Source organism: Pipistrellus kuhlii, unplaced genomic scaffold, assembly GCF_014108245.1.
Source record: "Pipistrellus kuhlii isolate mPipKuh1 unplaced genomic scaffold, mPipKuh1.p scaffold_m20_p_2, whole genome shotgun sequence".
NCBI lineage: Eukaryota > Metazoa > Chordata > Mammalia > Chiroptera > Vespertilionidae > Pipistrellus > Pipistrellus kuhlii.
In genome coordinates, this window is record NW_023425515.1 from 90,704,984 (window position 1) to 90,730,354 (window position 25,371).

The following is a 25,371-nucleotide window of genomic DNA, read 5'->3' on the forward strand; positions in this document are numbered from 1 at the left end:
ACCTATTATATGTTTGGCATTTTCAAAATATTCAAGATATTTAAGAACATATAAAGATGAAGTAAAAAGAGGCCTTGCTCTGGCTTGTATATGCAATGATTAGAGCACTAGGCCTGCACACCAAAGGGTCATGGGTTTGATTATCAGTCAAGAGCACAAAATTGGGTTGCAAGTTCAATTCTGGCTCTAGCCCCAGTCAGGCATGAGTGGAAAACAACCAATCAATGTGTATCTATCATCTCTCTCCCCCACACCCTGTCTTTCTTACACCTTTCTTCTCTTCCGTCCGCTCAATCTAAAAATCAATGGAACAAATATATTGAGTAAGAATTAATGTAAATAAATAAGTAGAATAAAAGAGGTCTTTTCATCAGGGAGTTGACAATCTTTAAACAATTAAATAAAAATTTAAAAAGTTGTCAGGCCATTGTTGCTTAGTGGTTGAGCATCAACCCATCAACTATTAGGTCATGATTTGATTCCCAATCAGGGCTTTGATTCCCAATCAGGTTGCAGGCTTGATCCTCAGTAGGGTACATGTAGGAGGCAGTGGTCCAAGATTCTCATTCATCATTGATGTTTCTATTTCCCTCTCCCTTTCCCTTCCTTTCTCTGAAATAAATAATATATATATATATATATATATATATATATATATATATATATATATACACACACACACACACATATATATATATATATATATATATATATATATATATATATATATATATGTTTTTAAATTGGCCATTGGTATTAGAGGGATTGAAAAAATAAACTAAAGAGAGAGAAAATAAGTTGGCCTTGTTCATGTGATGAAATAGACTCTCTTTACTATTTAATATGCCTAATTAGTCTTGTCCTAATATGTTTTTTTTAAGTTCTCTCTTTTAGTTTACCTTTGCAACTGAAAAGAGAATAGTTATTTTTAAAACCATTGAGCCATTAAATGTAATTCTGTAGATAGTAAGGGAATGATTTCATGTAAATTTTATTTTATCATAGCCATTTAAGCTAATAACCAGGTTTATTGGAGAGATTCTCAGAGCCATTTATTCAAAGAGAAAAAAGAAAGGAAAGATGGGACTTTGAGTAAATAGTGATTACAGTGTTTTCCAGTCCACCAATCGAATTGCCTGGAGTTGAAGTTTAAAATAAATTCCTGTGTGGAAGAGTGGGATGATGCAGGATAAGAATCCAGTGAGAGGACAAAGAAAACATGAATGTAAGTTTAAAGAATAGTAAGTGTTCTTTGTATAGAAGGAGGGTGTCCAAAGTCTTTATATCAATAAGATTTTGAACATTCAAAAACTCTGGACCTGTCAAAGTATTCCATCTGGGCTTGTAGTCCCAGACAAATCAAAGCCGATCAGTCTTTTTTACCTTCCAAATTACTTATCACAATGACTTGAGCTATTCAATCTAAGAACTGGTTAGACACATTGAGAAAAGAGTGAAGGAGGAGAAAAAGAGTTTTTCTATCTAGTTTGGATGCAGGGCTTAACCTCAACATCACTTTTTAAAACTTATGCTTGCTTGGTTTTTAACAGTTTGGTTGAGATATAATTCACCTACTTTGCAAGTTACCTATATAAGTGTGCAATTCAATGGCTCTTAGTATATTCAGATTTGTGCAACCATAACCCCATTCAGTTTTAGAACACTTATCACCACAAAAAAGCAATCCTGTAACCCTTAGTTATCACTCTCTAAACCCTTAATACCCTCCTGCTCTTGGCAGTCATCAATCTACTTTCAATCTGTACAGATTTGCCTATTATGGACATCTATAATAATACAAGCACAGTATGCTAATTAGACTGGACTTTTTTCCGAATGACCTTATGGATGAAGCCAGGACTGCAAGGGAAACCCCCTCTCCCAGGTGCCAGAGGGAAGCTGGTGCCAGCAGCCAGGGAAAGGAAGGCTGAATCTTGCATGAATTTCATGCATCGCCCTCTAGTTTTATATAAATGATGTTATGTCTGGTCCTTTATGACTGGTTTATTTCAATTAGTATATCTTTTTATCTTGAGCTGAATTTTTTTCATTTTTAAATGTATTTTTACTAGAGGCCTGGTGCACGAAATTCATGCAGGTGATGTCCCTCAGCTCGGCCTGCACATTCTCCAATCTGGGACCACTTGGGAAACGTCCAACTGCCAACAGTCAGACATCCTTCTCTTAATCTGGGACTGCTGGCTCCTAACTGCTAGCCTGCCTGCCTGATTGATGCCTCACTGCTCCCCTGCCAGCCCGATAGCCCCCAACTGCCTTCTCCTCAGGCCTAGTCACCCCCAACTGTCCTCCTCTGCTGACCTGTTTGCCCCCAGCTTCCCTCCCCTGCTGGCCATCTTGTGGTGGACATCTTGTGGCATCCATTTTATGATGGGCATCTTGTGATGGCAGTGCACTTGAGCGTGACACTACTTAGGCTTTTATTATATAGGATTGTTGATAGAATTACAGATACCTTCCATCTCTCCTTTCCCCCTTCCTTCCAGCCCCTTCCCACCCCCCACCCCCACTCCCAAGTTACTCACTACCCTATTGCCCATGTCCATGAACTATGTATATAAGTTCTTCAATTTATCTCTTCTTATCCCCCCAAACCCACATTGAGGTATGTCAGTCTGTTCCATGCCTCCCTCATTTGGGTCTTATTTTGTTGGTCAATTGATTTTGTTCATTAGATCCCACACACAAAATGAGATCATGTGATATTTGTCTTTCTCAGTTTGGCTTATTTCACTTAGCATAACATTTTCTAGGTCTATCCATGCTGTCCCAAAGGGTGAGAGATCCTTCTTTTTTATAGCTGCATCATATTCCACAATGTAAATGTCCCACAGCTTTTTATCCACTCACCTACTGATGAAAACTTGGGCTTTTTCCAAGTCTTAGCTATTGTAAATACCACTTCTATGAACAGGGGTGCATATATTCTTTCTGATTGTGGTGTGTTTTTTTGTGTGTTTTTTTTCGGGGGGGGGGCGGGGGGGGGGGGGGCAGAGAGGGGTTCATGACATATTCCCAGAAGTAGGATCACTGAATCAAATGGAAGTTTCATTTCTAATATTTGAGTAAACTTTGTACTGTTTTCCATAGTGGCTTCACCAATCTGCATTCCCACCAGCAGTGAACTAATGTTCCCTTTTCTGCACATCCTCCCCAGCACTTGTTTGTTAAATTTTTTATTATAGCCATTGACAGATATGAGGTGATATCTCATTGTGGTTTTAATTTGTATTACTCTAATGATTTAGTGAATTTGAGCATATTTTTCATGTATTTCTTAGCCATTTGTATGTCTTTTTTGGAGAAATGTCTATTCAGGTTTTCTGTCCATTTTTTAATTGGATTATTTGCCTTCCTTTTGTTGAGTTCTATGAGTACTGTATATATTTTTAATATGAACCCTTATCAGATGATTTATTAGCAAATATGTTCTCCCATTCAGTGGGTTCACTTTTCAATTTGATGGTATTTTATTTTGCTTTGCAGAAGCTTTTTATTTTTATGTAGTCCCATTTGTTTATTTTCTACTTAGTTTTTTTTTTCCTCTAGGAGATGTATCCATAAACATATTGCTACATGAGATGTTTGATATTTTAATGCCTATGTTCTCCTCTAAGATTTTTATAGTTTCTTGCCTTACATTTAAGTCTTTTATCCACCTTGAGTTTATTCTTGTGTTTGATCTATGTTGGTCATCTCATTTTTGCATGTGTCTTTTCAGATTTGCCAGCACCATTTTTTGAAAAGACTGTCTCTACTCCATTGTATGTTCTTGCCTCCTTTGTCAAATATTAATTGACCATAAAGGTGTGGGTCAGTTTCTGGGGTCTCTGTTCTGATCCATTGGTATACTAGTATATGCCTGTTTTTGTGCCAGTACCAGGCTATTTTGATTATGGTGGCTTTGTAGTATAGTTTGATATCTAGTATTGTGACCCCCACCTACTTTGTTATTCTTTCTCAAGATTGCTGCAGCTATTTGGGGTCTTTTATGGTTCCATATAAATTTTTGGAGTATTTTTTTCTAGCTCTGTGAATTATGCCATTGGTTTATAGGGATTACATTGAATCTGTAGACTTATTTGGGTAGTAAAGACATTTAATGATGTTAATTATTCAAATCCATGAACATGGTAAATGTTTCCATTTGTTTCTATCTTCCTCTGTTTCTTTTTTTCAATGTCCTATAGTTTTCTAAGTACAGGTCTTTTACTTCTTTGGTAATTTTATACCTAGGTATTTTTGTTGTTGTTTTGCAATGGTAAATGAGATTACTTTTTTAGTTTCTCTTTCTGAGAATTCATGATTGTTGTATAAAATTTCCATCAATTTGTGGATGTTGATTTTGTATCCTGCTACCTTGTCAAATTCACTTATTAAAACTAGTAGCTTCCTGGTAAAGTCTTTAGGGTTTCCTATGTACAATATCATGTCATCTGTGAATAATGACAGTTTTACTTCCTCCTTTTCAATTTGAATGCCTTTTATCTATTCCTCTTATTAATCACTGCTTCACTTTCATCAGTTATTCTTGGTATATTCAAGTTTTCTGATTCTTCCTGATTAAGTTTTGGAAGATTTATGTTTCTAAGAACTTGTCCATTTCATCGAGGTTTTCCAATTTGTTGGTATAGAGTTGTTTATAGTATTTGCTTACAATCCTCTTTATTTCTGTGGTGTTCATTGTTATATCACCTCTTTCATTTCTGGTTTTATTTATTTGGATCTTTTCTCTTTGGGTCTTGATGAGTCTGGTCAGAGGTTCATCAAATCTTGTTTATCCTTTCAAATAGTACAATGAACTTCCTTCTCAAACTGCTTTTGTCATGTCCCATAGGTTTCTACCTGTTTTACATGGTTGTTTTAATAATAAAATAAGAGATTTGAAAATATAAGCTGATATACATCAGTAGGATATCACAGTGACTATTATTGTATATATTCATCTATTAAAGAATCATGCAATATTTCTTATATATCTAAATTTCCTTGCATTTTATTCTTTGTTTTTCTAAGATGTCTGTTATTTATTTTCTTTAAATTTTTTGTGGATTTCTCTTATCATATCCCCCCACAAGAAACCCCAGTGTAAGATGTCTGTGATTAATTAAGCACAATAGTGGAACAGAGCATTTAGGAATGCATTTTAATAACCTGACCATAATTTACAAACAAAAAGCAATGCATTTTAAGTTAGAGGGTTGACTTAGCGACATTTCTGCCTTCAAATTTTAAATCTCCTTCGATTATATATGCATTTGTATAAAGATGTCAATTACACTCTCTTGGTTGGAAACATTCTCCCAATTAATTTACTGTCAACATTTGATATCCTCAATAAAGACTCTTGTAACTTTAAAATCTACAGCAGGTTGTTCTTTGTATTTTTCCAAAAGTTCTCTTTTTTTATTCAGTTTAAACTTTTTTGCTGATTGAGCAGCTTTCACCTAACAATCATCATCTGCCTTTGAGGGAAAATTTTCTGTTTGCTCACTGCTTCATAGCAATGCTCTTAGCCCCTCTCTGACTTGTGTCCCTTGCAGAACATTGATCATGGTTGAGAGGATCTATAGTGAAATAATCCAAGGGCTGTGGTGTGCCAAGGCCTGTCATGCATGTAGAAGTCATTGTACTAGTAAATGGATAAGCTGCCCTTTACATTGAGGAGAAATTAGGTTGAGGAAAAACTGGAGACAGAAAGCATGCATCATTTTTTAGATTTGGTCTTTTTAAAATTGGTTTTGTTTCTGTTGGAGATGACAGAGTGGAAAGGGCTGATCTAGAAAGAACTGTTATTTCTGTAATTAAAAAGAAGCAGAATCGAAAGAGAACTATTGTTCAAGCTATGTTTGCATTACAGCACATGTTTAATTATCAGCCTTTCCTTTATTAACCCTGTTCCTCAAAATGTCTTCTTCCAAAAAAAAAAAAAGAAAAAAATGTCTTCTTCCCTTTACAACTACAGAAAAATAAAACATAAGGATTTTTTTCTTTTGTGCTTAGTAGATGGCATTATCTAACTCTGTGGGTCAATATGACCTTAACTTTCATCTCATTATATATCTACAACAGTGTCTTATCAGTGCTTCCTACTCTTTGGTATTTGTATAATGTTTAAAGAATTAATGTGAATCCATGGAACTTAGCTCTTAGTAGCAAAAAATCAAATTATGAATTCTTAATGTGGATGAAAAGGGCCACATGCTAACTTGACAAAATCAGGGGAGGCCTGCATAGTAGTCTTAGAAACTCAGAGACCTAAAGTAACCACAAACGATGGTCTGAAATTAAACTTTAAAAGCAGTTATGGTGGGTAGTTACATACTATGCCGGTATATTCACGGACAAGGTCAACCTTTACTGTAACAGCCTATCTGTCTTTTTGCATCTATAATTACTCTAGTGGTTTGATGCACAAAAATCTGTGTGAGTGGGGGGGGGGGCCCAGGAAGAGGGCTTCCCCCAGCCATGCTTCTCCATACTAGTACCCCTTGAAGGATGTCTTACTGCCAGTTTACAGGGATCAGGCCTGAAATGCCAGTCGGACATGCCTTTCATAATCTGGGACTGCTGGCTCCTAACTACTCACCTGCCTGCCTGATTGCCTCTAACCACTATGCATGCTAGCCTGCTCACCCCCCAAATGCCCCACCCCCTGCCAGTCTGATCACCCCCAATGCCCCCCTCCCCCCCAACCAGCCTGATCACCCACAACTGCCATCCCATCCTGGCCTGATCACCCACAACTGCCTTCCCCTCTTGGCCTCTAACTACCTCTACCTTGGCCCCCGCCACCATGATTTTATCCTGAAGAATGTCCACAAGGTCTCCTGGAAGGTCTACCAGTCTAATTAGCATATTAGTACAGTGGCATGGTTCATGGGTGGGGTTGGCTAATTTGCCCAGAAGGGTGTCCCAGATCAGGGTGGGATTCCCTTGGGGTGTGGAACAGCTTGGCTTGGGGCCCGTGGTGGTTTTCAGGCTGGCCACACCCCCATGGGGTGTGGGTCACTGCTGGGAAGGGCATGGCCAGCCTGGGTGAGGAGCTGAGGTCTGTTTGCAGGCTAGCCATGCCCCCTAACAGGTCCCTCACCACATGGGGCATGGGCAGCCTGGGTGTTTTTAGGTTAGCCACACCTCTTCAAGCATGCAAGTCCCTGCTCAGGGTGGGGGTTCCCTTGGGGCATGAGGCAGCCTGGCGAGGGGCTTATGGTGGTTTTCAAGCTGGCCATACCCCATGGAATGAGAATCCCTGCTGTGGGGGCCATGGCCAGTCTGGGTGAGGGGCTGAGAGCTGTTTGCCGGGTGGCCACGCCCCCCAGGGGAACTCTTACTCCATGGAGGCATGACCAGTCTGAGTACCAGGCTGAGGGCTTTTTTCAGGATGGCCATGCCCCCCAAAAACCCAAGCTCCCAGCCCTTCCTTTTTCCCCCCAGCCACTCCTTGAGTGGAGGCCAGGATGGGCTGGAAGCCTGGATCGGCCCTGGAGCCCCAGGCCCTCAGCCACTCCTTCAGCAGAGGCCAGGGCAGGCGGAAGGCTTGGCTTCCTCTGTCACTGAGGGCAATCCAAGCCTCCTGCTCACTCCAGCTCCATGGCTGCCACCATCTTCATTGGGTTAATTTTCATATTCACTCCTGATTGGCTGGTGGGCATAGCAGAGGGTTAATTTACATGCTTCTCTTTTATTATAAATACCCTTTGAAATGTCTAGGTAACTTGTAACTTCCCTTTTCCTGGACCCCTTGGGGCACAACCTAATGTGCTGGGCCCCAGGACAGATACCACAAATTCCTTCATTTTTATCATGTTAATTGTTCCCACACCCACCTAAGTATGTGTCTATCATTTTACTTTTTATCCAATCCCAGGGGTTTCCCTGATTTTCTTTCTCTCACCTCTCTAGTCTATCACCAATGGATTTCATGTAACCCACCTATATTCTTTTCCTTTGATTGTAATGTATAAATACAAATGTAACAATGTATAAATACAATCTCCAGAGCATTATCTCAATTCATTGAGGTTCTGCTTCCCAACATATGTTGACAGTTTGGCTGAAATAAACTCACAAAAATTCTTTACAGGCTTCAATGGTTTTTTTACATTAACATTAATTGCTTAGATTCTTCTGAACTAAAATTATAAAATTAACTACTCTTGTGCAGAAAAAGTAGAAAGTGGGGGAATTAATTGATACTAGTAGGCTTACTATAGAGTGGGAAAATTGTTTTATACTTGTTCAGATGAAAAATATTAGATAATCCTATCTAATAAAGAGGGAATATGCTAATTGATTCTCATGCCTTTGCAAAGATGGCGGCCTCACAGCCATTAAAGAGGGGATATATTAATTGACTTCCTCTCCCTCAAAGATGGTGGTGCCCACAGCCACAAGATGGTGGTGCCCAGTCCCCTCAGCCTTGCTAGGGAGGCAGGCATGCAGCAAAGCCAGGCCCACTCCCAGGTGGGCCCAGTCACTCTGCGTACCTGCCGCTGGAGTCCCCCAGTCCCTTCAGCCCCTCAACCACCCAGGGCCAGCTTGAGGTACAGGCAAGCCTCGGATGGTAGTTGCCCAGCTGTCCAGGGCCACCCAAAGCTCAGGTAACCAGGGCAGGCCGAGGCTTGCACTGCTGCCAAGTGACAGCAGCAGAGGTGTGATGGGGAGTCGTCTTCCCCTGATCACCTGGTCGCCTCCTGCCTCTGAAGGCTCCCAGACTGTGAGAGGGGGCAGGCTGGGCTGAGAGGCCCACCCTCCAGTGCATGAATTTTCATTCACTGGGCCTCTAGCTAGTTTATAATAATACAAGAATAAATGGTTTTGAATATTCATAACTGTAAACCTACTTTTGCCCCACTCTATTTGTCTTTACTGGTCATTTCATCTTCAGATACTAAGCCTCTCAACTGCAAATAACTAAGATCTGAATGTATCACAACATTGTTAAGAAAACCAGTTACATCACATTAAGGTGAGACTGAAGTACTGGAACATATTTACAAAAAGACTGTGTGCTCATTGGCTTGGGGATATTTTTAATGTGAATGACTTTTACTTTAGTGTTTCTCAAAGTGTAGTCCATAGACCAGCAGCAGCACCTTACCCTAGAAACTTGTTAGACCGGCAAATTTTCTGGCCCCATCCACACCTACTGAATCAATCTCTTGGGATGGGATCTAGCAATCTCAGCATTAACTACATTTCCTTATTAAGAGAAGCTGGAAACCAAAGCCCAATATATTTTTCTGACATCATCAAAAGTTTCCCAAACCATTTTTAAAATCTTTATGACTGAGTTAAAATTATCTGGACTTTTAAAACAAACTACTACAGAGGGAAGGCAGGGAGTGGGGGATGAAGGAAGACAGGGGTAGGGGGTGGGGGATGAGTAGTGATCCATGGTTTTTGGACTGGAACATGTGGTGTGCCCCTGGGCAGGATAGTTCCCTGGATTCTTTGTCTGCAGAGACTGAAAATGGCATAGCAAATGTGGAGATTTATTGAAAACATGTATAGACTTTCATGTGGGGAGGGGGAAAGAGTCCCATTGATTTCCTATTTCCATGGTTTATAAAGACTGCAGTTCCTGTGCCCTGATATTCCCTCTGGTTAATATTCTCTTTTGAATTGGTTACTATTGAGCTCAAAGGTAAAATATCATATGGGACATATGATATCCGCCTCCCTTATTGTTCTCCTATTCCTTTTGGGTTTTCTTCCTCTTTTGTTTTGTAAATATAGACCTTTTGGCTACTCTCAGTTCCCTTGTCTTATGCAAATGTAACTACACCTGGATCCCTTGTGTTATGGAAATGTACCTTCTCCCAGTCTGTAGCCCTGGGAGTGTTTTCATGGACCTCCAATTCTAAAAATTCCCTAAACCTGCCTATATCCCCCTAAAATTTCTATTTCAAAAGGACTTGTATGCATGCATATAAGCATAGCCCATGGACACAAACAGTAGGGTGAGTGAGAGCATGGGCTGGGGGTGGGGGAATGACCAGTGGGCTGAAAGGGGTCAATGAGAGAAAAAAGAAGACATATGTAATACTTTAAACAATAAAGATTATATATATATATGAAATAAAATATTTTATTTAGTAATAAAAATAAAACAAACTATCATTCTTTGAGGAGTGGTATTTTGGTTTTTGAATCTTAAATCTTTCTTAGGCAAGCAGAGACACAGAAGTAAATTAAACCCATACATTTTATTAAGTCAAATAATTAATTTTCTATTCAATAAAAATGACTATTGTTGATGGTTCATGGCATATTGCCAGCATGTAATGAATCTGAGAAATCAAAATTAAAAGATGAAACAGAGGGACCAGAGACCAGGATGAGGATACAGGCTTTATTGGAGAGAAGACCGCTGCCAGCTGCCTTCCAGAGGGGAAGGAGCACACGTGCAGGGAGTGAACATGCCTTTTGAGGGGAGGAAAAGGAAGGGATGAGGCTTAGGGCACTCAGCAAATGCTGATTGGTGGTTTCATGTAAGGCACATGATTAGGGACCTAGGGACTTAGGAATAGGGGGGCTTAGGGTATTTGGCAGGTGCTGATTGGTGGTTCAATGTATAGTCCATATAAGATGCCTGGTTAGGTGCTCAGGAATGTTCAGACTGCAGGTGGAGTTTACATCATTCTCTATTCCAGGCATCCTCAAACTTTTTAAAGTGGGGGCCAGATCACAGTCCCTCAGAGAGCTGGAGGGCCGGACTATATGAACTACTAATTCCTACTGTAACACCTCGGCTGCGCTCACTGCCCAAAAAACCTGGCGGGCTGGATCAGACTCATCTGCGGGCCGCATATGGCCCGCGGGCCGTAGTTTGAAGACACCTGCTTGGGGGAAGGGAGGATCTATTAAAAATCTTGGACACTCAATCAAGCCAAGACCCTGAATTGGCTAAATGATATTAGGAAGAAATAAGAAAATTAAAGATGAATTGTGTGAGTGAGAAGAATGTATCAGTTTTACGGACTATCAGTGGACATGCAGCAGGATGTTCAACTCCCAAAGCAGCAGCCAATGGTATATATCTGTGGAGACTGTCACACAGAGAATAAAATAAAATCCCAGGATCAAATCAGATGCAGAGAATGTGAATACAGAATAATGTACAAGAAAAGGACTAAAAGGTTGGTGGCTTTTGATGCTTAATAAAAAAGAATTCAGAAAAATATCTTTATTTGCATTTGGATTTGCTGTTAATGTTGTATAGGTTTTGATGAGTACACTTATCTTTAGAATTCAACTAAATACACTTGATTTGATTTTTAAAACCATATTATATTTAGGTATCTATTAGTAGTTTACAGAAATAATTTTTGTTCAATTAAAAAAAGATGAATTGTGTCTTTTCCAAGGTTAATTACAGAACAAACATCTATGTACAAGGTGGTCTAGTATGTGACATATGTTGAAGGGCTAGGACTAATTCATTGGAGATAATGCACAAGTACTGTTCATTATTTAAGAACATATTACCCTCTGAATTCTCTAAAAGTCAAGGTCAACTTTGTATTCATACTTTATTTATATTCTTTGTTAATTTAGAAATAGTCTTTTGAGTACCCCTCTAAACATGTCATTGTATAGCCTACAGGCACTCTATTGAAAATATTCAGAATAATCATTCAACTTTATTCAGTCCCTGGTATTTTCTTAGCACTGTGCCAAGTGATATAAAAAGTGCATAAATATAAGATATATGGAGATAGAGATAGATATATAGATTATACAGGGAGGGGCAAAAGTAGATTTATAGTTATTCATATGGAAAATAGCACAATAAATAATAAATAATAATATAAGAATAAACTATATGCTTTGCATACTCACAACTGTAAACCAACTTTTGCACCATCCTGTATATATGTCTCTCTATATATCTTAATCTCAAAAACATATACAAGCTGATTAGGAAATGACAAATACTATTTATTAAACATCTGTGATAAATATATGATAAATAGTTATTATATACTAGAGGCCTGATGCACGAAATTGGTGCACTGAGCTGTGTGTGTCCCTCAGCCCAGCCTGTACCCTCTCCAATCTGGGACCCATCGAGGGATGTCTGCTTGCCCATTTAGGCCAGATCCCAGTAGGATGAGATCTACACGGGCATTCAGACATCCTTCTCACAATCCAGAAATGCTGGCTCCCAACTGCTCACCTGCTTGCCTTCCTGATTGCCCCTAACCACTTGTACCTGCCAGCCTGATCACCCCCTGACCGACCATTCCCCTGCCAGCCTGATTGATGCCCAACTGCTCCCCTGCTAGCCTGTTTGCCCCTAACTGCCCTTCCCTGCCAGCCCGTTTGCCCCCAACTTGCTCCCTCAAGTTGCCATACTAAAATGCAACAATAGGAGGACTAAGAAATTGCATAATCCAGGTGGAATATAATAGCATCTTGAGTCAGGGTGGTAAGTATAGATATAGAGAGCAGGTCATATTTTGGATATATTTTGAAAGTGGAGCTATCAGAATTTGCTAGTAGGTTATATGTGAGGTTGTGGGGGAGAAAGACCCAAGGATGAGAGCAAAGTTTTCAGTCACAGTAATGAAAAGGATAGAGTTGCAACTAACTGAGATGGGAAAGACTGTGAGAGAAGCAAGGTTTGGAGGTGAAATTAGGAGTTCTTTATTGAAACATCCCAGTGGAAATATCAAGTTGACAACTAGATGTGTGAATCTGAAGTTCAAGGAGGAGGTTCAAACTGGAAATGTAAATTTAGGAGCCATCAGAATATTTCTGCTATTTAAAAACACAAGCATGGACTTTGTCACCAAATAGTTCATATAGCTGGATCAAAAGACTGGGCCCTGGGGGCACTCCAGTGTTTAAAAGTCCATTCAGCTCTTAAAAGTCATCCCAGAACTAGGCTTTACAATAGTAGATGGGTTTTTTGCCCTGTAGTAAAATGTTTAATCTTAGTCACACAACTATGTGTCCTTATACAACTCTAGATTAAATACTTGATATAAATCATATTCCCAGACAAGGAGAGTAGGTAATATTTTCAGCTCTACATGAATTAAATGAGCCTGACCAGTCTTCTAAAATGTCAGACCATTTCATGTAAGCACTCAGGCTTCCAGTACACTTGCCTATTCATGATGTTAGCCCCACTCATCATTTCGCACTGTTCTTCCATTTAATTTCTTAAAAAATAATACTTTACTTGTGGGCCTGGCTGTATAACTATTTTTTTAAAAATATATTTCATTAATTTTTTGCCCCCCTCCCTCCCATACTTACCCTCCCTCCCCAGAGTTTTATGTCCATTGGTTGTACTTATATGCGTGTATACAAGTCCTTCGGTTGATCTATTATATTATCTCCCCCAAATCTCCCTCCCCTCCCCGCTGTAATTTGACAGTCTGCTTGTTGCTTTACTGTCTCTATATCTATCTTTTGGTTCATCAGTTTATAATGTTCTTTATTATCCATAAATGAGTGGGGTCATGTGGTGTTTCTCTTTCATTGATTGGCTTATTTCACTCAGCATGATGTTCTCCAATTCCATCCAGGTTGCTGCAAATGATGAGAATTCCTTCTTTTTTATGGCAGCATAGTATTCCATTGTGTAGACGTACCACAGTTTTTTTATCCAGTCATCTGTTGACTGGAACCTAGGCTGTTTCCAAATTCTGGCTATTATAGATTGTGCTGCTATGAACATAGGGGTGCATATGTCCTTTTTGATTGGTGTTTCTAGTTTCTTGGGATATAAATCCTAGGAGTGGGATTACTGGGTCAAATAGGAGTTCCATTTTCAGTTTTTTGAGGAAACTCCACACTGTTCTCCACAGTGGTTGCACCAGTCTGCATTCCCGCCAGCAGTGCAAGAGAGTTCCTTTTTCTCCACAACCTCTCCAACACTTGTCGTTTGTTGATTTGTTGATGTTGGCCATTCTGACAGGTGTGAGATGGTACCACATTGTTGTTTTGATTTGCATCTCTCGGATAATTAGTGACTTTGAGCATGTTTTCATGTGTCTTTTGGCCTTCCTTCTGTCTTCTTTTGAAAATATTCTATTTAGGTCCATTGCCCATTTTTTAATTGGATCATTCATCTTCCTTTTATTTAGTTGTATAAGCTGTCTATAGATGTTGGAGATTAAACTTTTATCAGTGGTAACATTTGCCAATATGTTCTCCCATACAGTGGGCTTTCTTGTTGTTTTGTTGATGGTTTCTTTTGCTGTAAAAAAGCTTTTTATTTTGATGTAGTCTCATTTGTTTATTTTCTCTTTAGCTTCCATTGCCCTAGGGGTAGTATCAGTGAAGAAGTTCTTTTGGCATATGTCTGAGATTTTGTTGCCTGTGGATGCTTCTAGTATTTTTATGGTTTCCCATCTGATGTTTAAGTCCTGTATCCATTTTGAGTTTATTTTTGTGAATGGTGTAAGTTGGTGATCTAGTTTCATTCTTTTGCATGTATCTGGCACAAGAACAGACATATATAATAGATCAATGGAATCTAATTGAGAACCCAGATATCAACCCAAATCACTATGCTCAATTAATATTTGACAAAGGAGGCACAAATATACAATGGAATCAAGACAGTCTCTTCAATAAATGGTGTTGGGAAAATTGGACAGATACAAGCAAAAGAATGAAACTGTATAACTATTTTTTAACTATATTTTAACTATGTGTGTGCTTGAATCAGAAGAAGTATGTCATAAAGTGAGCTTACTCTTCACCTTGACCTCTTGGCATTTGCCCTATGCTTTCACAAGCATTCACTACAGTTGGCTTTTCCTTTCTTGAATACTTCTCTGACATTGGCTTTAATTGTACTCACTATCCTAATATTTTCCTGCCTCTATGGCTATTTCTTTGATCTTTTGCAAATTCATCTTCCCCTCATAAAACTCTAAATGCAGAAATTTATTGGGTCTTAGTCCTAAGCCTTCATCTTTATCATGCATTCTCTCTCCCTAGTCAATTGCATCTCTATTTCCAGTTTAAAATACCATTTACTAGTATATGCTAATGAATTCCATATCTTTATCTTCCTGCCCAATCTCTATTCTAAATTTAGACATATATTTAACTGTATATACACTTAGTTCTTAGAAGCATCCCAAACTTAAATGATTCAAAATGAAATTTTTGGTATTTTCCTCTAATACATTTCCAATTTCAACATTCATCCAGTGGTTTATGTCAGTAACAGGAATTGTGTCTTTGACATATCCTTCTTCTTCATTCCTTCATGTCAAATCTTGTTAATGAAATCTCCAAAATATATGTCAAACCCACCCTTTTGTCAAATAATTAGATAAGGCAAAGAAGCCTAAAGTTCTGAGAAACAATATGAAGCTGATGGAACTCCATTGACATTGCGCAATAAAAGAGTCTCATCTGATCTTGGATGGAACACAATAGAGATATTATACTTCAATCCTTTTTGGGGATTAGAACTATAAACATTTAAGGTTAAAATGGATTTTAGTGATATCTTGCCCTATTTACTATCTTCGTAATAAAAAATAAAAATAAAACCCAGAAGGTAAATGTATTATTCGAGTTCTTACAATTAGTAGTGGAAGATTTAGGACTAGTACCTACAAGTCCTAATTCAGTATAGTGCTATTTCAGAGCCATGTAGGCAGGAAATCATATCTGGGTTTTGATAAGTATGAGTCTAGTGCAGTACAAACATTGTTCATTATCCTTTATTTTCTAAAAAGTAATACAAATCTGGTTTTGTAGAAATTTTCAGCTCTGTAGTAGTAGTAGTGTGAATTGTTTTGTCCTAGCATCAACATGGTTTGACTTAGAACAAACAAGCAAATTAACAAATACCCTGGCTTGAAAAGAGCTCAGAGCTCAGGTTGCAAATCACACAATTACTTGTGGTTGATGGACTTTGGATATTTGTGCAAGGTCTAAGATTTTGGAAGAAAACTTCTGGGAAAGCAATGGCTTTCTGCCATCTCCACCTAAGCCTTCCTTGAACTCTGCTACAGCTTTCAGGATGATTCTGCTATAAGCTTCAAACACTTAAGACTATCATCCTTTTTTTATGAGAAAGATAATCCTGTTAATGTTTCAACAACTAAATTGTCTACAAATATGCACTAACAATTAAAGAGGGGTGGAGATAGACCAGATGGATCAATGGGGGGAAATGGGGACATATGTAATACATTCAACAATAAAAATTTAAAAATAAAATAAACAAACAAAAAAAACCAATTACATATGATAACAAAATTGTGCCTTTCTGTCTCTGAAGAACCTTATAATAGAATGAACAAAATGTAATTGAATTAATTCCAGAAAAGATTAAGGCAGTTGCCAAAACCGGTTTGGCTCAGTGGATAGAGCGTCAACCTGTGGACTGAAGGGTCCCGGGTTTGATTCCAGTCAAGGGCATGTACCTTGGTTGCAGGCACATCCCCAGTAGGGGGTGTGTAAGAGGCAGCTGATTGATGACTCTCTCATCGATATTTCTAACTCTCTATCTCTCTTCCTTCCTCTCTGTAAAAAATCAATGAAATATATTTACAAAAAAAAAAAATTAAGGCAGTTGATGACAAAATTTCTTTTCTTACAGAAAAGAGTTGTAGTATTTATGAGTGAGAGCACAAGTTCTTTCCTTACCTGAGGTAAACCCTATTATTACCTTATTACCCTTGCAATTAATTTGCCAGATTAAGATTAAGATCTTAATTAAGAATTGCAATTAAGATCTTTTATTAAATTATTTTTAAATACTAAGCATGAAATCATTGACATAGGACTTAAAAATGTTACAAAAACACCAAAATCAAGACTATTTCTTTCATTCAAAATAAAATTATCTGATCATATCTGCTTAATTTAATAAACACCTAACTTCTGTACTTTGGCAAAAGGAAAGTCATTGAGACAAATACTGCTTATATTGCCAAATATGTGATTTTGGCAACATGTTTTTCAATCATATGATATGTATAGTTTGGGTCACATAGATTTTAGGTTCATGAAGAACTGTTTTAAATCTTGCCTCAGTCACTTCCTCACAATACTGAGCAAATTACTTAAAATACAGATGCAAATGCTCAGTGTCCCTACCATGCTAAACTACTTAGCATTACCTAAGGTCATTACCACATTTCAGCATTGTTGTACCTAATGTCTCCTTTCTTATTCTCATGAAAGCCTTCATCTCCGCTATCCCTTCATTGTCCTGTTAACTACTCACATGCTAAGATTCAGTTTTGTGTTACCTCTTTAAGGAGTTGCCTCTGACCTATTAGAATTTAGGTTTGTACTCAGCATACCTGCCTTGAGTGTTAAACTCACTTTCAATTCTGTTTTGTTGTCTTATCTTCCAATTCCTTCAAAGCAGGAATCTTGACATTTATTTTTTCATTTTTACCACTTAGCATGAAGCTGAGCCCATAGTAGGTTTGCAATGTATTTTGGTAAAAAAAAAAAAAAAAAAAAAAAAAAAGGAACATGGGAAATGCAGAGGAGCTAGAGAAGTTAATAAAAACTAAAGTTACAAAACTCTTGATCTCTAATTAGTGTGATAAAAAGCATATGTGTCCAGAATTACCTACACTCACCAAGTATTAGAAAAATAAGCCAAAGACTAAATGATAGCTACAGGCTACTCTTTGCTGTTCAAAGTCCAGTTCCTTGCCTGGCAAAGCCTGCAGTAGCTATTCAACCCCTCCTTTGGAATCAACTCCCAGGCCCAGCTTCTGGCCAGCTTCTTTTCTTTTTCCAGCTATGTCTCGAAGTGGAAAGAAAAAAGTAACAGGTTGCCAAAAATCAGACACTTCAATTCTATTTTTTCTGTTAACGTAAGAAAACATTCAAACCTATAAAGAATTTTTGTGAGTTTATTTGAGCCAAAATGTAGACAATTGCCGGGAAACAGAATTTCAATGTATTGGAAATATGCTTCAGGGAATGGCACTTTTTCATCTTGTTTTATACATTACAATCAAAGGAGTAGATGTAAGTGGGTTACATGAAATCCATTGGTGATAGATTAGGGAAGTGGGAGAAAGAAAAGTGGGGAAACTTCTGGGACTGGATAAAAATTAAATAATTTATTTTGCACTAGAGGCCCACTGCACAAAATGTGTGCATATAGGCGCGGGGGGGGGGGGGGGGGGGGAGGGGGCAGAGTTGTCCCTCAGCCCAGTATGCACCCTCTCCAATCTGGTACCCTCTCACAATCCAGGACTGCTGGCTCCCAACTGCTTGGCTGCCTGCTTTCCTAATTTCACCTAACCACTTCTGCCTGCCAACTTGATCACCCCTAACCGCTCCTCTGCCAGCCTGATTGATGCCCAACTGCTCCCCTGCTAGCCTGTTTGCTCCTAACTGCCCTCTCCTGTAGGCCTGGGTCCCTCCCAATTCCCCTTCACTGTAGGTCTGGTTGCCCCCAACTTCCCTCCTCTGCCAGCTTGGTCACCCCTAACTGCCCTCCCCTGCAGGCTAGATTGCCCCCAACTACTCTCCTTTGCAGGCCTAGTCCCTCCCAAAGTCCCTCCCCTGCTAGCTATCTTGTGGCAGCCATCTTGTGTCCACATGGGGCAGCCATTTTTGACTACATGGGGGCATCCATCTTGTGTGCTGGAGTGATGGTCAATTTACTTATTAACCTTTTATTAGATAGGATAGAGGCCTGGTGCTCAGATGGGGGCCAGGTGGTTTGCCCTGAAGGGTGTCCCAGATCACGTTGGGGGTTCCCTGGAGTGTGGGGAAGCCTGGGTGAGGGGCCTGTGGTGGTTTGCAAGCTGGTCATGCCCCCTGGTGACTCAAGCAGATGTCCTGGTATCTGGGACATTTTTTATCTTTTATAATTGAAACTTTGCAGCCTGGTGCTGAGCCAAGCCCTCTGCTTGCTCTGCGGTGGCAGCCATTTCTGTTGGAATTTATGTATTTTCTAAATTGAAACCTTGTAGCCTTAAGCAGAGGCCTGGGCTGGCCAGGGTGTGTGGAAAGCTTGGCTTCCTCCATTGCCAGGGGCAACCCTAGCCTCCTGCTCTTTCCAGCTCTGTTTGGATTTATGTATCTTCTATCATTGAAAATTTGTAGCCTTGAGTAGATGTTTAGGTTGGCAAGGCCAGGCAGAAAGTTTGGCTTCCTCCATTGTCAAGTTAACCTAAGCTTCCCTTCTGCTCTCTGTGGCCATAACCATCTTGGTTGGGTTTATTTACATATTTGCTCATGATTGGCTGCTGGGTGTGGTGTAGTGGAGTTAATTTGCATATCACTCTTTTATTAGAATAGTTGGGTACATAATAGTTAACAGTAAGCAAATAACAAAAGAACAATTAACAAGGGAATTTTAGGTCTCTTCCTAAACATTGGAACATTGGTTGTGCCCTGAGGGATTCTGAAAAAGGGAAGTTACAAGTTACCTTGACATTCTATGGATATGTTATCATAGATGCAAAAAGACAATAGGCTCAGTAAAGATTTAAGTTGATCGTTGTCAGGGAAGATATTGGCCTAGGACATGACTATAAATTGGTTTTTAATTAAAAAGTTTTAATTTCAGACCATGCTTTGTGGTTACTTTAGGTCTTTTGAGTTTGCAAAGCCACCAAGTAGGCCTTCCTTGAATTAGGTTAGCATGTGGCCTCTTTTTTAGTCACATTTTCTTCTCTTTTTCATCATAAGCCATTGGAAAACATCTTCTCTGTATGGGTAGAAGAACTGAACAGTCAAGTATCTAACTCCAACAGCAGATCTAATCCTAGAGCCTAATCCTAATATATAAAAACCCTGGGTCATAAGACCAGTAACAACCAACCAGAAGTCAGTCCTTGCACTGCAGGCACAGTGCCCCAGCACCGACTACTGAGGGGGCTGCAAATCAGGGCCAGAGAGAGGCCTGAAGAGAGAAGCAGGGACTGATCTGTTGCCTCTGAAGCAGATTTTGATCAGCACTTGCTTCTCTCTTTCTCTCCCAGTCTGGCCAGCAGCCATGCCTCCATTTCTCTCCAGGCCTTCATCAGGCAGCTGATCAGCCCAGCCTTCCTGATCAGACCCTGTTAATAGGCCCAGGGATGCTGACTGGCATAGGAACTGACCAATCAAAACCAAATGTGGATGCTGTGAATAACCAATGGCTGCCTAGGAGGCAGAGCTTCTGATGCTGACTGGCATAGAAACCAAACAATCAAAACCAAATCTGGGTGCTGTGGGGAGCAAATGGCTGCCTAGGCAGTGGAGCTTTTGACTGTCATAGAAACTGACCAATCAGAACCTAATTGGCCATCAGAGGAGGACAGTTGGGGGCGAGATCAGACCTACAGGGGAGGGCAGTTGGAGGCAACCAGGCTGGTAGGGTAGGGCAGTTGGGAGTGAGATCAGGCCAGCAGGGGAGGGCAGTTGGGGTGGTCAGGCAGACAAACAGAGGCAATTAGGCACAACCAGGCCAGCAGAGGAGGACAGATAGGGGTGATCAGACAGGCAGGCAAGTAAGCAGTTAGGAGCCAGTGGTCTCAGATAATGAGAAGGATGTCCAATGACTAGTTTTGGCCCCATTCCTCTGTGGGATTGAGCCTAAACTAACCATCCAACATTCCCCCAAGAGGTCCCCAATTGGAGAGGGTGCAGGATGGGCTGAGGGAACCCCAACGCAGAGCACAAATTTCATGCACTAGGCCTCTAGTCTATTATAATAAAGTATAATATGCTAATTAGACTGGCTGCCCTTCCAGACATCCTTCTGGATGAAGCCAGGGCTGCAGGGGAAGTTGGGTCTCAGGTGCCAGAGGGAAGCTGGTATCGGCAACCAGGGGAAGGAAGGCCTACTTTTGCATGATTTTCATGCATCAGGCTTCTAGCCCTATCTAATAAAAGAGTAATATACAAATTGACTATCACACCAAGACATAAGATGACTGCTCCCATGTGATCAAAGATGGCTGCCCCCATGTGGACACAAGATGGCTGCCACAAGATGGCCACCACAAGAAATTAGGGGTGACCAGGCCAGCAGAGGAGGGCAATTGGGGGGTGACCAGGCTGGCAGAGGAGTGCAGTTGGGAGAGACCAGGCCAGCAAGGGAGGGCAGTTGGGGAGGACCAGGCCTACAGGGAAGGGAAGTTGTAGGGATTGGGAAAGCAGGGAGGGCAGTTAGAGGGTTACCAGGCCACCAGTGGAGGACAGTTGGGGGGACCTAGGCCTGCAAGGGAAGGCATAAGGGGGGTGGGGGAACCAGGACTGCAGGGGAGGGCAGTTGTGGGCGATCAGGCCAGCAGGGAAGGCAGTTAGGGGTGACCAGGTCAGCAGGGGAGAAAAGTTGGGGGGGCATGCTTGCAGGGGAGAACTGTTGGGAGGGGTCAGGCCTGCAGAAGAAGGCAGTTGGGGGGTGGGGGGACAAGGCCTGCAGGGGAGGACAGTTTGGGGGAACCAGGCCTGCAGGGGAGAGCAGTTGGGAGCCAGCAGTCCTGGATTGTGAGGGGGATGTCCTATCACCTATGTAGGCCCGATACCAAGATTGGGCCTACATAGGCAGTCAGACATCCTTTAAGGGGTCCCAGATTGGAGAGAGTGCAGGCTAGGCTGAGAGCCACCCCTCCTGCACAGATTTTATGCACTGGGCCTCTAGTCATTATATAAATAATTGAGTTTATTAGACAAGTTTAATTTGGCAAATAGAGAGTCTTTGAAGAGAAAGCAAGTATTAGCCACCAAATTCTGTCTATTCTTAGACAATAAAAAATGTTTATAGCTACTCCTCAGCTGCTGAATCCATTACAGCCATTGAAACAATATATGTTAATAAGGAGCCACTTAACTGGAACTACTATATCTATGTGATTTTTTTTTTAATGAATAAGGTAGTTACCAGTTTTTCTACATTTGAGCCTTTGATAAATACTTTTTTTAAAGTTAAATAAGATATGGGACCTTGGCCTGGTAATTCAGTTGGTTAGAGCATTGTCCTGATACACCAAGATTTCAGGTCCAATCCCCTATCAGGACACATATAGGAAACAACAAATGAATACATAAATAAGTGGAACAACAAATCATTTGATGTTTCTCTCTTCTTCTCTTTCTGTCTCCCTTCCTCTCTCTCTCTCTTTATTATTTTTTTAAATATATTTTATTGATTTTTATATGCCCCCCTCCCTCCCTCCAACACATCCCCTCCCTCCCCAGAGTTTTGTGTCCATTGGTTGTACTTATATGCATGTATAAAAGTCCTTCGGTTGATCTATTATCTCCCCCAGATCTTCCTCCCCTCCCCGCTGTAATTTGACAGTCTACTTATTGATATACTGTCTGTATATCTATCTTTTGGTTCATCAGTTTATAATGCTCTTTATTATCCACAAATGAGTGAGGTCATGTGGTGTTTCTCTTTCATTGATTGGCTTATTTCACTCAGCATGATGTTCTCCAATTCCATCCAGGTTGCTGCAAATGATGAGAATTCCTTCTTTTTTATGGCAGCATAGTATTCCATTGTGTAGATGTACCATAGTTTTTGGATCCAATCATCTGCTGACGGACACTTAGGCTGTTTCCAAATTCTGGCTATTGTAGATTGTGCTGCTATGAACATAGGGGTGCATATATCCTTTTTGATTGGTGTTTCTAGTTTCTTGGGATTTATTCCTAGAAGTGGGATTACTGGGTCAAATGGGAGTTCCATTTTCAGTTTTTTGAGGAAACTCCACACTGTTCTCCACAGTGGTTGCACCAGTCTGCATTCCCACCAGCAATGCACGAGGGTTCCTTTTTCTCCGCAACCTCTCCAACACTTGTCGTTTGTTGATTTGTTGATGTTGGCCATTCTGACAGGTGGTACCGCATTGTTGTTTTGATTTGCATCTCTCGGACAATTAGTGACTTTGAGCATGTTTTCATGTGTCTTTTGGCCTTCCTTCTGTCTTCTTTTGAAAATGTTCTATTTAGGTCCATTGCCCATTTTTTCATTGGATAATTTATCTTCCTTTTATTTAGTTGTATAAGCTGTTTGTAGATGTTGGAGATTAAACCTTTATCAGTGGAATCATTTGCAAATATGTTCTCCCACACTGTGGGCTTTCTTGTTGTTTTGTTGATGGTTTCTTTTGCTGTAAAAAAGCTTTTTATTTTGATGTAGTCCCATTTGTTTATTTTCTCTTTAGCTTCCATTGCCCTAGGGGTAGTATCAGTGAAGAAGTTCTTTTGGCATACGTCTGAGATTTTGCTGCCTGTGGATGCTTCTAGTATTTTTATGGTTTCCTGTCTGATGTTTAAGTCCTGTATCCATTTTGAGTTTATTTTTGTGAATGGTGTAAGTTGGTGATCTAGTTTCATTCTTTTGCATGTGTCTGTCCAATTTTCCCAACACCATTTATTGAAGAAACTGTCTTGACTCCATTGTATATTCGTGCCTCCTTTGTCAAATATTAATTGAGCATAGTGATTTGGGTTGATATCTGGGTTCTCGATTCGATTCCATTGATCTATATGTCTGTTCTTGTGCCAGTACCAGGCTGTTTTGAGAACAGTGGCTTTGTAATACAGCATGAAGTCTGGTATTGATATCCCTCCTACTTTACTCTTCTTTCTCAGGATTGCTGTGGCTATTCGGGGTCTTTTATTGTTCCAAATGAACTTTTGGAGAGTTCTTTCTAGGTTGGTGAAATATGTCGTTGGTATTTTAATGGGGAGTGCATTGAACCTATAGATTGCTTTAGGAAGTATGGACATTTTGATGATGTTGATTCTACCAATCCATGAACATGGTATGTTCTTCCATCTCCTTCCATCTTCCTCTATCTCTTTTTTCAGTGTCGTGTAGTTTTCCTCATATAGGTCCTTTACTTCCTTAGTTAAATTTATTCCTAGGTATCTTAATTTTTTTGGTGTGATGGTAAATGGAATTGCTTTTTTAGTCTCTGTTTCTGCAGTTTCTCTGTTGGTGTATAGAAAAGCCATGGATTTCTTGGCATTAATTTTGTATCCTGCTACATTGCCAAATTCATTTATTAAGTCAATTAGTTTTTTAATGGAATCTTTTGGTTTTATGTACAAAATCATGTCATCTGCAAATAAGGATAACTTTACTTCTTCTTTTCCAATTTGGATGCCTTTTATTTCCTCCTCTTGTCTAATTGCAATGGCTAGTACTTCCAGTACTATGTCAAACAGGAGTGGCGAAAGTGGGCATCCCTGTCTTGTTCCTGTTCTTAGAGGGAATGGTTTTAGTTTTTGCCCATTGAGTATAATGTTGGCTGTGGGTTTATCATATATGGCTTTTATTATGTTGAGGAATGATCCTTGTACTCCCACCTTGTTAAGAGTTTTTATCAGAAAAGGGTGTTGGATTTTATTGAATGCTTTTTCTGCATCAATTGATATGACTATATGATTTTTATCTTTCAATTTGTTTATGTGATGTATCCCGTTTATTGATTTGCGGATATTGTACTAACCTTGCATTCCTGGAATAAATCCTACTTGGTCATGGTGTATGATCTTTGTGATGTTCTTCTGGAGTCGATTTGCTAGAATTTTTTTGAGGATTTTGGCATCTATGTTCATGAGGGATATTGGCCTGTAATTCTCTTTCATTGAGTTGTCTTTATCTGGTTTTGGTATTAGGGTGATGCTGGCTTCATAGAAGGAGTTTGGAAATGTTCCTTCCTCTTGGATTTTTTGGAATAGTCTGTGGAGGATAGTTTTTAGTTCTTCCTTGAATGTTTGGTAAAACTCTCCTGTGAAGCCATCTGGCCCTGGGCTTTTGTTTGCTGGAAGCTTTTTGATGACTGTTTCAATTTCTTCCAAAGTCACTGATTTATTGAGAATTTTAGATTCTTCCTGATTGAGTTTTGGAAGATTATATTTTTCTAGGAATATGTCCATTTCCTCCAGGTTGTTCAGTTTGTTGGAGTAGAGTTGTTCATAGTATATTGTAACAATCCGTTATATTTCGGTGGGGTCTGTTGTTATTTCACCTCTTTCATTTCTGATTTTGTTTATTTGGGTCCTCTCTCTTTGTTTCTTGGTTAGTCTGGCTAGAGGTCCATCTATCTTGTTTATCCTTTCAAAGAACCAGCTCTTGGTTTTGTTGATCTTATGTATTGTTTCTTTGGTCTCTATGTCGTTTATCTGTGCTCTGATTTTTGTTATTTCCTTCCTTCTACTTACAATGGGCTTTTCTTGTTGCTCTTTTTCTAACTCTTTGAGTTGTAGAGTTAGGTCATTTGTTACACTTTTTTCTAGTTTTTTGCAATAGGCTTGTAAGGATTTGAACTTTCCTCTCAAAACTGCTTTTGCTGTGTCCCATAGATTTTGGATTGTTGTGTTTTCATTGTCATTTTTTTCCAGGATGTTTTTAATTTCTTCCTTGATTTCTCTGGTAAC

General features: G+C 39.7%; 1 protein-coding gene across 1 annotated transcript in view; it reads left to right on the forward strand.

Moving 5' to 3' along the window:
* The window catches only part of LOC118723719 (DNA-directed RNA polymerases I, II, and III subunit RPABC4-like), a 47,440-nt gene extending 22,550 nt beyond the window's left edge, over window positions 1-24,890 (forward strand). Inside the window, exons 2-4 of the mRNA XM_045583794.1 lie at window positions 11,012-11,331; window positions 19,468-19,478; window positions 24,880-24,890. Of these exons, the coding sequence (XP_045439750.1) occupies window positions 11,012-11,184 (173 nt within the window). The 3' untranslated portion in view covers window positions 11,185-11,331; window positions 19,468-19,478; window positions 24,880-24,890. The remainder of the gene's footprint in view (window positions 1-11,011; window positions 11,332-19,467; window positions 19,479-24,879) is intronic.
* Window positions 24,891-25,371: the final 481 nt, after the last annotated feature.